At 53.9% G+C, this 13,493-nt stretch overlaps 1 protein-coding gene across 1 annotated transcript; it reads right to left on the bottom strand.

Annotated features, from left to right (window-relative positions):
• Positions 1-664: 664 nt before the first annotated feature.
• Positions 665-13,065, bottom strand: SLC4A9 (solute carrier family 4 member 9; the record flags this gene model as incomplete). The annotated part of the gene is given in 27 exon segments (XM_079917007.1): positions 665-694; positions 698-718; positions 1,062-1,214; positions 1,620-1,793; positions 2,053-2,121; positions 3,997-4,069; positions 5,007-5,185; positions 5,332-5,493; positions 6,714-6,824; positions 6,950-7,156; positions 7,351-7,409; positions 8,682-8,938; positions 9,104-9,237; positions 9,412-9,590; positions 9,739-9,857; positions 10,223-10,377; positions 10,735-10,809; positions 10,811-10,823; positions 11,079-11,236; positions 11,389-11,444; position 11,880; positions 11,884-11,927; positions 11,930-11,977; positions 12,257-12,360; positions 12,362-12,415; positions 12,769-13,004; positions 13,006-13,065. Coding segments are annotated over 27 exon segments (2,931 nt in total).
• Positions 13,066-13,493: the final 428 nt, after the last annotated feature.

Here is a 13,493-nt window from a genome sequence, read left to right as displayed (position 1 = left end):
AGGCCTCTCTGCTGCCACAGCCTCTCCCTCCCTTAGCCAGCACTATCCCACTCTAACAGTTGTCTTTCCCACTGGAATTTTAACTTCCTGAGGTCAGGGACCATGACTATCTTACCACTGTGTATCTCTAGTACCTGGATACTCCAAAAGTACTCAGAAAACGTTTTGATAAATGGATGAATAAAATGAAGGAAAGGCAGAGAGGGCAAGTGACAAAGAATCTTTCCACTTGTCTGGAGTGTGGTTCTAAGCAGCCTATGGGAGGAGCCTCCAAGGCAAAGAAAGCTGCAGGAGGCTTTATCCTCCCTTCCTCTCCTCCCTGCTCCTTCCCATTCTTTCATCATTGTGCCCTCCCCTTCCCCACCTCCCATCCCTTCCAGTTTGGTGTGAGCTTGAGCTCCCTCTACTGGCCAGACTTCAGTGCCACAGGGAGCCAAGCCCATGAACCCTCGCTTGTTTCCTTCTTTCCTCTGGAGAGACTCTGCTACCCCCTCCCCCACTAGGGGGTTCAGGAGGGACTGGAGCATGTAGAGAAAACAGGGCTGTTCAGCACACTGGAGCTTTCCAAGGTCTGAGCCCGCACCTCCCCATCCTCAACACCAGGAGCATTTTCCTCACACCCTTACCTCACGCTCAGTTTCCTGGAGCCCCAACTCCATACCAGCTAATTCACAGAGATGTTGATTTCCGGAGCCTATGGCTGATACATCAGCTCTGACTATGGAACAGAGATCCCAAGATGAGTTGGGAACAGAAAGACAAAAGACTGAGACAGATAGCAGAGAAAAAGGAACCCAGAGAGTGAAAGGATATAAACCCACATTAAGACAAAGATCAGGACTTTGTCCCCAGGCCTTTCCACCCACTCTGGGCTTATATGAAGAAAAAATTTCCCTCGCTCCTTCAGTGTGCCTATGTTAATACAGAACAAAGAGGAATGATTGTGTTGATCAGATCTTCAGACTTAACAGAGATATTACACTTTAGGGGCAACTGCTGGAGAAGACCTCTCTCCCACACCCCTGCCCTGTTCTCCTGAGAGGGCCCATCCTGGAGCTCACATCTTCATTGTCACTTCCACTGAATGAGTACTCTGGCTCCAGCCCCTTCTCAGTGATGCTTCTCTCCTCTGGCATCGGCTCATCCAGCCAGAGGAGTGCCTGTGGTGAGAAGACCCACTCCAATGCTTTTCGGACCCCCACCAGGTCTAGCAACTGCAGGGATAGAAACAAAGCCAAGGGCTGTCAGCAATAGCCATGGCTCTTAACTTCCTCAGTGAGTAAGAACAAAGCCAGAAGCCACTTACATTATCACCTTACTGAGTAACAAAAGTGCCAGCCTTGCCTCTCCCAGGTCTTCAGTTTTCTTCTGGGCTTTATATCCCTACCTGTGGCTGATCAGCCCAAAGAGATTGGGAAAGGAATTGAACCAGGTATCCCAGGTCTAGCCCATCTGTAGTCATCTCTTGGCCATCTTTCTTTGTCCTAGGATTCCCAACCAGGCACAGCCAAGGCAAGTGACAGAGGGTAGATTCTTCCTCTCATTCAGGCCTTGGCCACCCTCCCAGGCTGAGTGTCCTGGGAGCCATCAGGACACCACCCAACTCTGCCCCGAGTAACCATGAGGAGGAAGATGATGGCTGCAGGGGTAGACTTGATTATCCAAAGCAGACCCAGGCAGGCAAGTTGGATGGCTGTGAAGAACTGGACCCTCCTCAGAGGCACATGCCCCAAGAGCAGAAGGTCCGGCTGGTGCTTTGCTGGCATCAATAATAGCTGCACCCTCTTCGTGAACTGGGGGAACAAGAGGAGGAGGAAAGCAGTGTACTCAGGTAGCCTGGAGGGTGTCACTGTTAGCTATCCAAGCCCAGCGTTGGGAATGGTCAGAAGGCTCCCTTGGTCCCCTCCCCAACCACAGCGTGGCAGCAGAGTCCCTATGGCCAGGAGAGGCAGGAAAAGAGGAGAGGAGGGGAATTGGCAAATGCAGGCAGGAGGTACCAGCGGGAAAGAAAAGGAGAAGAGTGGGGTTACTTGGTGATTTTAATGGACTCACCTGGATGCTGCTAATTGCTGTCACCCCCATGTATAGGAAGATGCCATAGAGCAGAGGCATTGGGATGAATTGGTAGAGAGAAGTGGAGAGCTGGCAAAGTAGTTCACCTCTGCCAGCTGCCCAGATACCCACCCCCCCAGGCTCCAACCCCAGCCTCCAGCCTCCAGCATGTAAGCTACCCACTTTGTATTGCCTGCTTTCATTGAAGCTTCACATCAATCAGATGGAGTAAATTCTATAATTTTCTCCATTTTACAGATCAAGAAACTGGATTTCAGAGAGGCTAAGTAACTTGCCCATTACCTCTCTTACCACTCTTCTCTCTCACATTCCTCTCTGCTCTCTCTGTTCCTGCTATACTGGCCCCCTTTCCTTTCCTCACTATGTCCAAATTTACTTCTACCCCTTGCAAGGCCTTTTGCTTTGCTATTCCCTCCACTTATGTTTCTCTTTTTTTCCCCCCGACCAGGGATTAAACCTGGACTGCCAGAGAATTCCCTATTCCCTCCACCTAAAATGCTCTTCCCTGACATCCCTCTCACTACTCACGCTTCTCACTACTCATGTCATGACACCCCAGAAACCAGCCAATCTAAAGTAGACCCCTGGGGACTTCCCTGGTGGCTGAGTGGTTAAGAATCCACCTGCCAATGCAGGGGACATGGGTTCGAGCCCTGGTCCGGGAAGATCCCACATGCCACAGAGCAACTAAGCCTGTGTGCCACAACTACTGAGCCTGCCCTCTAGAGCCCGCGAGCCACAACTACGGAGCCCATGTGCCACAACTACTGAAGCCCGTGTGCCTAGAGCCCATGCTCTGCAAAAAGAGAAGCCACCGCAATGAGAAGCCCACATACCACAATGAAGAGTAGCCTCTGCTCGCCGCAACTAGAGAAAGCCTGCACACAGCAACGAAGACCCAATGCAGCCAAAAATTAAATAAATTTATAAATAAATAAATAAATAAAGTAGACCCCTGGTGCTCTTAATCACCTTATCCTCTTTTATTTTTCGTAGAAGTTACCACTATCTGAAATTATCCTAGTTTATAGCTTTAATTGTTTTTATCTGTCTCCTCTCACCAGAATGCAAGATATGGATGATCTGTTTTGATCACCACTATATCCCCAGTCCCTGGAACAGTGCTTGGCACATGGCTTATGCTCGGTAAAAATCTGCTGAATGAGAGTCACCTAGTTAGTCAGCGGCTGATCCGGTCCATCTGGCTCTTTCAACTACTCTCCTCTCACCCAGCCTCCATAACCTTTCCCTCCGCTAACCTCTTGTCGTCCTGCCTGTGAATTGGTGTGACCATTCTCCACATCCTCCTTGACTGCTTTGCTGTCTTGGCTTGTTGAACCTTTCTGCTGTTACTTGTTGCTTAATTTTTATTCATGTGTATGTGTTGCTGACAGGGGCTTGGTTCCATATTCTTCTTCAATATTACTCCCCTCCCCACCCTCTTCTCCCAGGTGCCTCGCAGAGCCTTGTACACAATAGGTGTTTATAAACATCTGGTGAGGGAGAAGTGAAGGGGTTTTGCCTCCAAGTTTTTCTGGGTTGTGATGATCACACTCTTAGTCTAAGGCTCATTGAGAGTCTGGAGCAAGGGTAGTGCTTGGGCCCTGGGGATGGTGGCATGTCTGCACCCTGCTCCACTGGGTAGAAAGCCTACTGGGTCAGAGTTTGGGTTCTCAGATAGATCTGAGAAACTAGGTCTCTTGGTGGTCTCTTGTAAGCTCCTTAACCTCTTTAACCTTCAGGTTCCTCGTTTTTAAAGTGCGTATGCCTCTCAGCGGTAATGTGAGGATTAAATGAGACTATGTATGGAGAAAACTTAACACAGTGCCCAGCATGTGGTAAATGTTCAGCCAATGTCAGTTCTTCCTATATTTATTATTATTACTGCCCTGCCCCCGATGCTGGCTTGTCTGACTAAGGTGCCTTGAGTATAGGTGCCAGGAAGATGGAGATTCTTGTGAGGATGAACACCGCCAGGCCCGTCGGCCTCTGCTCTCTGTGGGGAAAGGAGGAGTTAGCTAGGGTCTGGGAGAGCCCCTAGGGTGCCCAGGCTGGGCACGCTGGCCAAACATCACAACAGACCCTGGCAGGAGGGAAGCGGAGGGATCCCTCGACAGTAACCTGGCAGGGAGGGGACCTTAGCTTGGTGTGAAAAGTTGGCAGAGAGGAAGGGACAGGTCACTTCAATACGGGGGTCCCAGTCCTCTTCAGCAGCTCTAGCTCAGGGCTGCTCTTTGTTTTTATCTTTTATTTTGATGGAAAATTAGCAATTTTTATACTAACATAAAAACTTCTACTTCATAATTTGCAAAGTTGATTTCACATACTTTCGACAGTTAGACTGTGTTTCCAACAAAATTGTCTTTGTGATGGTTACTTTGTAATATCAATGAGGTGCTTCTACACTGAGTGGGGATTATTAGGTAGCACCTCATCCTTGCTCAGCCCTGGCTGCTTCCACACTCATATCCATGATGCTCCTCTGGAGGCCCCTCCCAGTCTCATGGCTGAAGGAGGAGAGGGGAAGACCTGACTCACCCACCTCAGAGCCCAGAACCCACCCATTCACCCCACAGCAGCGCTCATGGGGCAGTGAGAGAGCCCTCTGGAGTCACCAGCTTACCTTTTTTTTTTTTTTTTTGCGGTACGTGGGCATCTCACTGCTGTGGTCTCTCCCGTTGAGGAGCACAGGCTCCGGACGCACAGGCTCGGCAGCCATGGCGCACGGGCCCAGCCGCTCCGCGGCATGTGGGATCTTCCCGGACTGGGGCACGAACTCGTGTCCCCTGCATCGGCAGGCGGACTCTAAACCACTGCGCCACCAGGGAAGCCCACCAGCTTACAATTTAAGCTGCCCAAATAACTCTGCCCTGTACCCAATACCCCACCTTGCTGCCCACGTCTCATTCCAGCCTCCTGAATACTGGCCTCACCTGATGCCCAGGAAGCTGGGAGCCTCCCCTGGGACACAGGCTCTGCTTTCTCTCCAAAGACTGTCCATGTGGGCCAGGGAGATGACAGTGGCTGAGACATACCAGGGCAGCCCAAGAGCTGATGTAAGCAGCATCAGCACGGACACACAGAGGAGGTCCAGGTGGAAGCCAGCCCCCTTCTGCAGATAGCGGTGGGGCAATGAGGATGAAGCTAGCCCAGATCTGGGCCCTCTGTCCTCTGGGGTGGGAAAGGGGGAGCCTGGACCCCACTCTGGAGCTCCTGTCCTTGGGCTAGGGACCTAGGGTCTTACCCAGCAGGCCTTACCCGCAGTCTATATTCAGTGCGGTTGAGGATGACCCCTGTGATCTGCTGGTCCATGAAGATGAGGATAGACAATAGCAGGGCAGGCAGGGCGGCTGCCACACTCAGCCACCAGGGGTTGGCTCCAAAAGGTAACACTAGCCAGCCATGTCCAGGTAGTGTGGGCTAGGGAAGGGCAGTCCGTGGACAGGTTGGAGAGGGTATCTCAAGAGCACCTCACCTGCACACTCCAGCCTTGGCACTCTTCCACAGCTTCCCCCCTCATCCTCCCCCCCCCTCCCCGCATGCTCTAAGACACTGAATGCTAGGTGGGAGCAGTCTGTATGTGCACAGCTGGTTCAAAGCATCCCAGTGCAAGGATGGCAGAGGGCAGAAGGAGGGGGGACCAGCCTAGGGGCTGGGCTGGAGCTAGGGGCTTTGGACTTTGGTTCTCAGGGTCCTTCCCTCCCTGCAAGAGGAGGAGGTAGTGGAGGAGGCCCGCCCACACTTCTTGATGTACAGAGAGCTTCTCCCTAGGCACCCCGCACCCGCATCCAGCGCTGGGCAACTCAGGTTCACACCTGCCTTGATCTGGGGCAGGGGCAGGGCTGGGTGTGTCTGAGTCTGCCCTGATTACAAGCGTCTCCTGCGGGGGAGGGCCCCAGTTGCTGCCTTGGGTTCTGAGCCCCTGAGGCTGCCTCAGTTGGAGCCCCCGTGCTCTCCTGCCGTGAGCGAAGCTGGAGGGGAAGTCTCCAAATGCACAGGCAAAGTTTAGGTGCTAAGTCAGTGCTGAGCCTTGTCCTGTGTACTGTCATGCCCTGGGCAGGGAGCTCCAGCTTTACTGGATCAGAGCAGGCAATCGTGGGTGCCAAGAAGAATTTGGGGAGTAGTGTAGTGGGTAGGGCCATGCCAAGAGTAGGGAGAACATGTAACAACAATAGCTAGCATTTATTGAGGTCTTGGTATGTGCCAGTCCCAGAAATGCGATAGTGCTATGCACTATGATCTTCTGTGAATCTCAAAACAACCTATGACGTAGAAACTATGGTAGTTTATTATTTCCATTTTATAGATGAAGAAATTGAGGCTCAGAATGCGGGTTAACTTCCCTAAGTCACACAGCTAGGAAGTGACAGAAGTGGAACTCAGACCTAGGGCTGGCTGACCAGAACCCATTCTTTTAACCCCTTACCTATAATAGTAGCTACCTATTCTGTGCTTGCTATGTGTCTGGCACACGATGTGTCCTCACAACAACTCTGAGACCATTATTATACTATTTCTATTTTATGAGTGAGAAAACAGAAGACTAGAGAAGAAGTATGGGATCTATTCATCTTCCTCCTCTAGGGTCCTTTCTGTTGGCCCTGCTTTGCCCTCTGCCCTCCACTCCCAGGTCTCACCTAGAACTCTCTGGGCACCGTGAGCTTCGGCGTGGGTAGGCCCAGGAAGGCATCGAGGCCACAGCCCAGCAGGATGGCCAGGACTGAGAAGAAGTCACCCAGCATCTTGCACACCTGGCCACCCAGCAGACACTCAGGTTCAGGCCACCATCCCCTTCCTTCTGCCCCCTTTCCCATTTGCAGACAGGGCCCGAGGCCAAGAGCCAGTTCTCTCCCACAGAAAGAGAGGTGACACTTACCATGGAGGGGAAGAAGCAGCTGGTCTTTACGTGCTTGAGGGCCATGGCAAAGAGGAAGGAAGTAACGAAGAAGAGAATGGAGAAGAAGGCAATGTCTGGGACTGTATGACAGCCAGGCCCATGAGGATGGCCTCCCTGCCGGGCACACTCAGGTGGGGACAGCAAGGATGCATTGACCAGGCCTAGGTCTTGTGTGGAGAGGTGGTCCTGGATGGGGTTATGGGCAGTGAAATAAATGTCCACTGATGTCCACTGAGACTGAGTACACAAGATAGGAGATCTGCAACCATAGCAAATGGCTGGGCCTCAGTGACCTATGAGGGGTGGGAAGAGCCTGGAACTACTGACTTCTTTGGTCTCCACCCTTTCTTTCCCGGGCCCTCCCAGGAATAGGCCCTCACCACGCTGAAGATATCATCTCTGTCTTTTGGCTTTGTGCTTGTCCACTGAGACTCATTTCCTGGAAGGAGAGAAAAATTCAGGTGGGGACTTCCCTGGTGGCACAATGGTTAAGAATCTGCCTGCCAGTGCAGGGGACCCAGGTTTGATCCCTGGTCTGGGAAGATCCCACATGCCGCGGAGCAACTAAGCCCATGTGCCACAACTACTGAAACTGCACTCTAGAGCCTGCGAGCCACAACTACTGAGCCTGCAAGGCACAACTACTGAGCCCGTGAGCCACAACTACTGAAGCCTGCGTACCTAGAGCCCATGCTCCACAACAAGAGAAGCCACCGCAATGAGAAGCCCACGCACCGCAACAAAGAGTAGCCCCCGCTCGCCGCAACTAGAGAAAGCACACGCGCAGCAACGAAGACCCAATGCAGCCAAAAATAAATAAATAAAAAATAAATAAAATAAATACATTTATTTAAAAAAATAAAAAAAGAATTCAGATGATTTTTCCTCCCCTGGAACCTTCTCTAGCCCAAATCAGGAGCCTAATTTCACTGGTCCAGCTGAACCAGACAGTTCTTAGTTCTGACTCATCTGTCTGCTGACTCTGATCACTACCAAGTCTGTCCTCAGGAAATTGCCTCATGCCCTTGTCGCTTCAAATTCCCTACCTATCTGTAACCCAAGTGCCTGGCACAGGGCAGACACCCAACAAATGGATGAGCACACAAATCTGTGTGTTTCCACTGGGGCCAGAATTAGTCTTGTTCATGCCTAGTACAGAGTCTGGAACTCTTGAGAGGACACGTCTTCCTCAATCCTGGTCCATGTGGAGGGAAATGTGCAAGTGTAATACTCCAAGCTCCTCTCCACCCAGTCAGTAACTTGGCCCAGGAGAAGAGCAGTGATTTATTTGATTGGTGAGTTTGGGAGAAGAAGTTGGGCATGCCTGGCCCTGCCCCTTCCTCTCCCTCTCTGGGGAGTAAGCTGCCTGCACCCTGCGTGCATTTAGCTCTGCTCCTCTAGGGTGAGACAGTCCCTGTCCAGTGCAACCATGACTGGGTGGGTAAGTTGATCCAATTTTGGTTTCATCATTAGGAAGCCCATACCCATAGATACAACAATGTTCTTCTCTCAGCACTGGCAGAAATAAAGATATTGGGTCTGTTCTGTTGACTTATTTTTCATCTGACTCAGAACCGGAATAGGGAAGAGTGCTGCTGGTTACTGGGTAAGTACTCAGCATTTTGCTGAACTTAACTAAGGGGGACAGTACGGGGACAACCCTTCCTGCATCCTCCCTTATTTTGCCAAGCTCCCTATTTTCCTCGCCCACCTCCTGGGTCTGTGTACTGGCAGCCATAGGCAGGAGAGCCAGGTCTCTGGATGGGATAGGCATGGGTCAAGGTCAGCATTTTGCCCATGGCATCATAAATGAAGACGAGGCTGATAAGAGCACAGAAGCCTTCCTCGGTGAAGTGGGTAAAGTAGCGCACCAGCACGCTGGCCTCCGTGGCCACCAGCACCGGGCAGAAGGTGGCCACCCAGATGCCCACCCACAGGCAGAAGGGCAGGTAGTCCAGGCTGTGATCTCTGGGGGATGAGAGACAGGCAGGGCTTGGAAGTGCCCATTCTGCTCCCAACCTAATCCAGGTCAGGTGCCCCTGGAGCCAGTTTCCACCCTCCCCTATTGACCCAGCTGAGACCAGGCTGAGGGTGTGCTAGTGAGGGTCAGGTGAGGTGGGGGAGTTCTCCTACCTGCTGAAGGAGAAGAGCAGGTGTTCAAAGACTAGCACTGGCCCAGTGCTGCTGAGGATGGTGAGGGGCTGGCTGGCCATCAGGCAGAAGGCAGCTCCAGTCAGTGCCGCGCCCGGGAAGCTTTCCAGCACCCCATAGAAGCCAACAGTGGGCCCTGTCAGCACAGGACCTTGGATTCCTCAGCCTAGGAACCCAAGCTTCCGAGGAGTCTCCTCAGCCCAGCCATAGACCCAGAGGAGGGGGAAGGGCATGGCTGGTGGAACACCAAAGCTACGCCTACTCCCCACACGCCCACCTCCGCCCCCCACCTGAGCACCGTCGGTGGCTTCTCCCAGCAGACCCCCGAAAGTGATGGCGTTAGTGACGGTAACCAGGTAAATGTAGAGCACGGCCGAGAAGCACTGGGGGTGCAGGGCGTCCAAGAAGTCTTTGGGGTACCACGAGGCCTTCTGGCGCACGTCCTGGACAAGGAGCCTCCCGCCCGTGGGTCATCAGTGATCCAGGTTCCCGCATCCCACGTCCCTGGGGCCAGGTGAGCCTCCCCCGCCCCCCCACAGTGAGCGCACACCTCGGGGCCCGTGTGACTCCTCTCCCCGCCCAGGACAGCTACCCTCGCTCCCACCGCAGCTCTCCACCCCTGCCAGTCCGCCGCAACTCCGGGCTGGCCACGTGCGGCCCGCGGCCGTGCCTGTCCTCAGCCGGGGTCCTTCGCCGGGCAGAGGGACTCTTGGGCTCCCACAGTTGCGAGGGGGGCCTGAGGACAAGGGGAACCCGAGTTGGCTGAGGATCCCCGATCAGACCACAACTCGGCGCCGGAGTTCGCAGCACCCTGCCCCCTGGCGGCGGCTCGTGTCTCTGCTGGCTGGGGGCGCGGCTCTGACCGCGGAGACCCGGGCCTCATTTCAACAAGGTCCAGATCACATTCTGACCTTCTAACAAGAGTGAAAGCCAGGCTCCGGCAGGGGAAGGTTCCAGGTCTCACAGCGACAGAGTGGTCCAGCAGAACTCAGGTCTGCTCCGTTCCTGTCCCCTCCCCTACCCCACTGCCCCTCCTCAACAGTGGAACTGGACCCAAGGCCTTTGGGGAAGGATCTCTATGGCATGATGACCCCCAGATACCTTTTGTTCTCAGAAGGCAGACATTTAGGCGGGGTAATCTGAGCTGTTGGGTCCCATCGACCTAGAGGGAGCACTGTCACCTCCTCTAGGAAAGCATCCAGGGCTGCCAGAAGGTCATGAAAGTTGGTGGCCCACCGAACTGACCACTGGAATTGCTGGGGATAGGGGCACAGAGGGGCACTAAATACAGATCTGCACCCTTACATGCATTTTCACAGTTTCAAAACTAGACACAAGTCACATAGGCAAACGAGTCATTCAAGCATTTATTCACGCATGCATGCATTCAGTGAGTATCTGTGGGTGCCTCCTGTATGCCAGCCCTGTGCTAGGTAAGGGGTGGAGGTGTGGTGGTAGCCAAGGGAACTTCAGTCCTCATACTCACAGACATGAAGCCACACTCTGCTTCACTGCTGTACTGATCACACGTAGAGAGTCCATATACTCACTGACACAAGCGCGCACACACGTATACACACACACAGAGACACACACGTGCCTGCCCAGCTCACCGGGTCACTGAGGAGGATGGCCACTGCCTGGCCCATCTCATGGTGGCCCCTTCCCTGTGTGGGAGGGCCAAGGAGGAAGGCAGAAAAACCTGAGGAAGGAACCAGGTCCCAGAGAGAGTCAGAGGCTGCTATCTCATAGGGCAGCCCTTGCCTCTGACCTCACTACCAACCCCCTATACACACTCCTGTGCACACCTTCTTTGCAGCGCTGACTGCCACCCCTCCCTGAGTACCAGTCCCCATCCCCACCCCCAGAGAACTGGACCCAAGAACCTCCTAATCCCCTCGCAGGTAAAGGCCTTCTCTGGGCTCCAGAATATCCAACCCCCACTCAGCAGCCTCACCTGCTGGGGAGGGGCACCTCAGTAAGGGGCCCCAGAACCACTGGATCCCGCAGTCGCACAAAGACCCCCACTGGCTGTTCCAGGAAGCCGAGCTCTCCTGCCAGCACAGACCCTGCTTCAGCCCCTGGTGGGAGCTTCTGTCTCAGAGGGTTCTGATACTGGGTTGGGGTTCAAGGAGACACAGAGGATGAAAGGTTATTCAGGGAAGGGGATGTTGGCAGGATCTTGACTGAGGAGTCGTCCAGTGGAGGGTGGACCTCTGTTAATCCCTAACTCCTCTCCCAGCCCTGCCCAAGGAAGTGCCACAAACCTGTCCCTTCAGGGGGGCTTCCTCCTCGTAAGAAGCCTCTCTTGGACGAGCAGCTCCTACAAAACAGAATTATGCGGTGATTACGAGCACAGGCTTTTGGGGTGGATCTACCAGGGCTCCCTGACCAGCTTTGCCAAATTGTGAAAACTGGAGCACAACTTCCCCCTCTGCTCCTCAGTTTTCTCATCACTAAAATGGGGATAATTGTGGTATTACCTCCCAGGGTGGTTGTGAAGATTAAGTAAGATACTGTGCGTGGACCTCTGGCACAGTGCCTACCAAGAACATCCCTTCACAGAGCTCTGGCTGTGGTGATTCTAGCCCCTCCATTCTTCTCCCCTCACTACTACCCCAGCTTCTTCTCACTCATGAGTCCTGGGTTGAGGTCCAAGCTGAGGTTAGGCCACTCTTGGTCCAGGAAGGTGCAGGGGAGATCTGGGACCCTCCCACCCCAGGGTTTTTGGTCTTGGGCCCAGGGAGGGGCCTCTCACCTCAGCAGGGGCTGGTGCCTGTGGTCTGGATGAGGTGTGGGGGTCTCTCAGCTGCCCTCTCAGCTCTGGGCTCAGCGACTCCGCTCTGGTCACCTGCTCTGGAGAACAGAGGTGGGGCTCCCACCCTTTCCTGCGAACTCCCTGCCCCTGAACTCTCCCCTTTGCCCTCTGCTCAGGTCCCTTTCCCTTCTGAGAGTCTAGGGAATGCCAGTGAACTTTCTCTTCACTCTGCATTTCTATCTCTCCCCTGTGATGGGGATGGGTAATCCCCCAGGGTGGGGCGGGGTGGGCTCTGGAGAATTCCAAAACTTTGTGGGGGAAATCTTATAGAAATGGCATGGATGCCCAGGCCCTCCCAGCAAAGGGTCGCAGCATACCCGCGAGCTCCAGGAGGCTCTGAGCTGGACAGTCCAGCAGGACAAGGCCCTTGGCCATCAGGCTGCAGAGCTTCTGGAGGCTGGGCAGTGCCACGGTGGGCACAGGGGGCGCTCCACCTGCCTGCACCCACTTCCAACTTCTCCTCAAACAGCAGCCACCTGTGGTGAAGAGGGGCAGACAATGTTACTGAGGGCATCTCTCCCAGGTTCAGTAGTGGGGACACAGGAGAGCCAGGGAAAGTGAGACAGTGGGGAAGTTGCGGGCCCAGTGGTACAGAGTATGCCCCTCCCGGGCAGTCAGCCTTCATCTTGGGTCTTGGGGAACTCAAAACCAGACTGCAGGGAAGGCTGAGCACCATAGAGGGTGAGGGTCTGAAATGGGGAACACAGGAAGGAGCTCCTGATTGGGGGTGAGAATACCATGCCACACACAGGAAGAGCTGGGAGTCATGGAGGAGGCACCAGTGGGGGAAGGGGAAGGGCCCCGTAAAACTGGCCTGGGTCCCACTCATCTGCCTGTCTCTCTCCACTCCAGTGCCTGGGGCCAGCCCAGCAGCTCATTCAGCTGAATGAAAGGCAGAGGGTCCTTGGGTACCCCCTGTTCCCTGCTGTCTGTGTCTAAGGGGCCGTCAGGGCTGGGGCCAGAGCCAGGGCCACTGTCCAGCTCTCCTGTGGGTATATTTTCACAAGCACTGGAGACTTCAAACTCCTCCTGGTCTGGCAGCTTCATCTCGGTGAGGCTTGCACAGACTCTCAGGGACGGGTGTGTTCCTAGGTTCTGAGGCCAGGGGCCCGCTGGCTGGCTGCATTTATAATGCACCCCGCATGCAGCACAACACAAACAGCAAGGCCTACTGACTCCAGAGCCAACCAGTCACCTCCTCCCCTGCTTGTTTTCCCCATTTTCTGCCAGCCTGAGAGTGTGAGGCTAGCTTGACCTTTCCCAGGCTCTCCAGAAATGCCCAACCTGGGGCAAAATGGTGGTGCGCATTTCCTGTGGGATCCGGTCTGACCCCACTGCATTTTGTGTAAATTAACAGGAATATATCACTGGCTTAGGTCTTAGGACTGACCCCCAGATTATACTACCCACTACTCTGCATCAAATACAAACACCAGATACCGTGGACTGTTTTGAGTGTCACCAACACACCCTGAGGGCACTCATTTGGACAAACAGAGACCTAATAAATAACTGGGTCTATAGAAGTCAAGCAGGCTAAGGGAGAAGGGAGAT

Source organism: Stenella coeruleoalba (genome assembly GCF_951394435.1).
Source record: "Stenella coeruleoalba genome assembly, chromosome: 3".
NCBI classification, from domain to species: domain Eukaryota; kingdom Metazoa; phylum Chordata; class Mammalia; order Artiodactyla; family Delphinidae; genus Stenella; species Stenella coeruleoalba.
The sequence above is the reverse complement of the archived record's forward strand: the minus strand, read 5'-3'. Positions and strand labels throughout refer to the sequence as shown.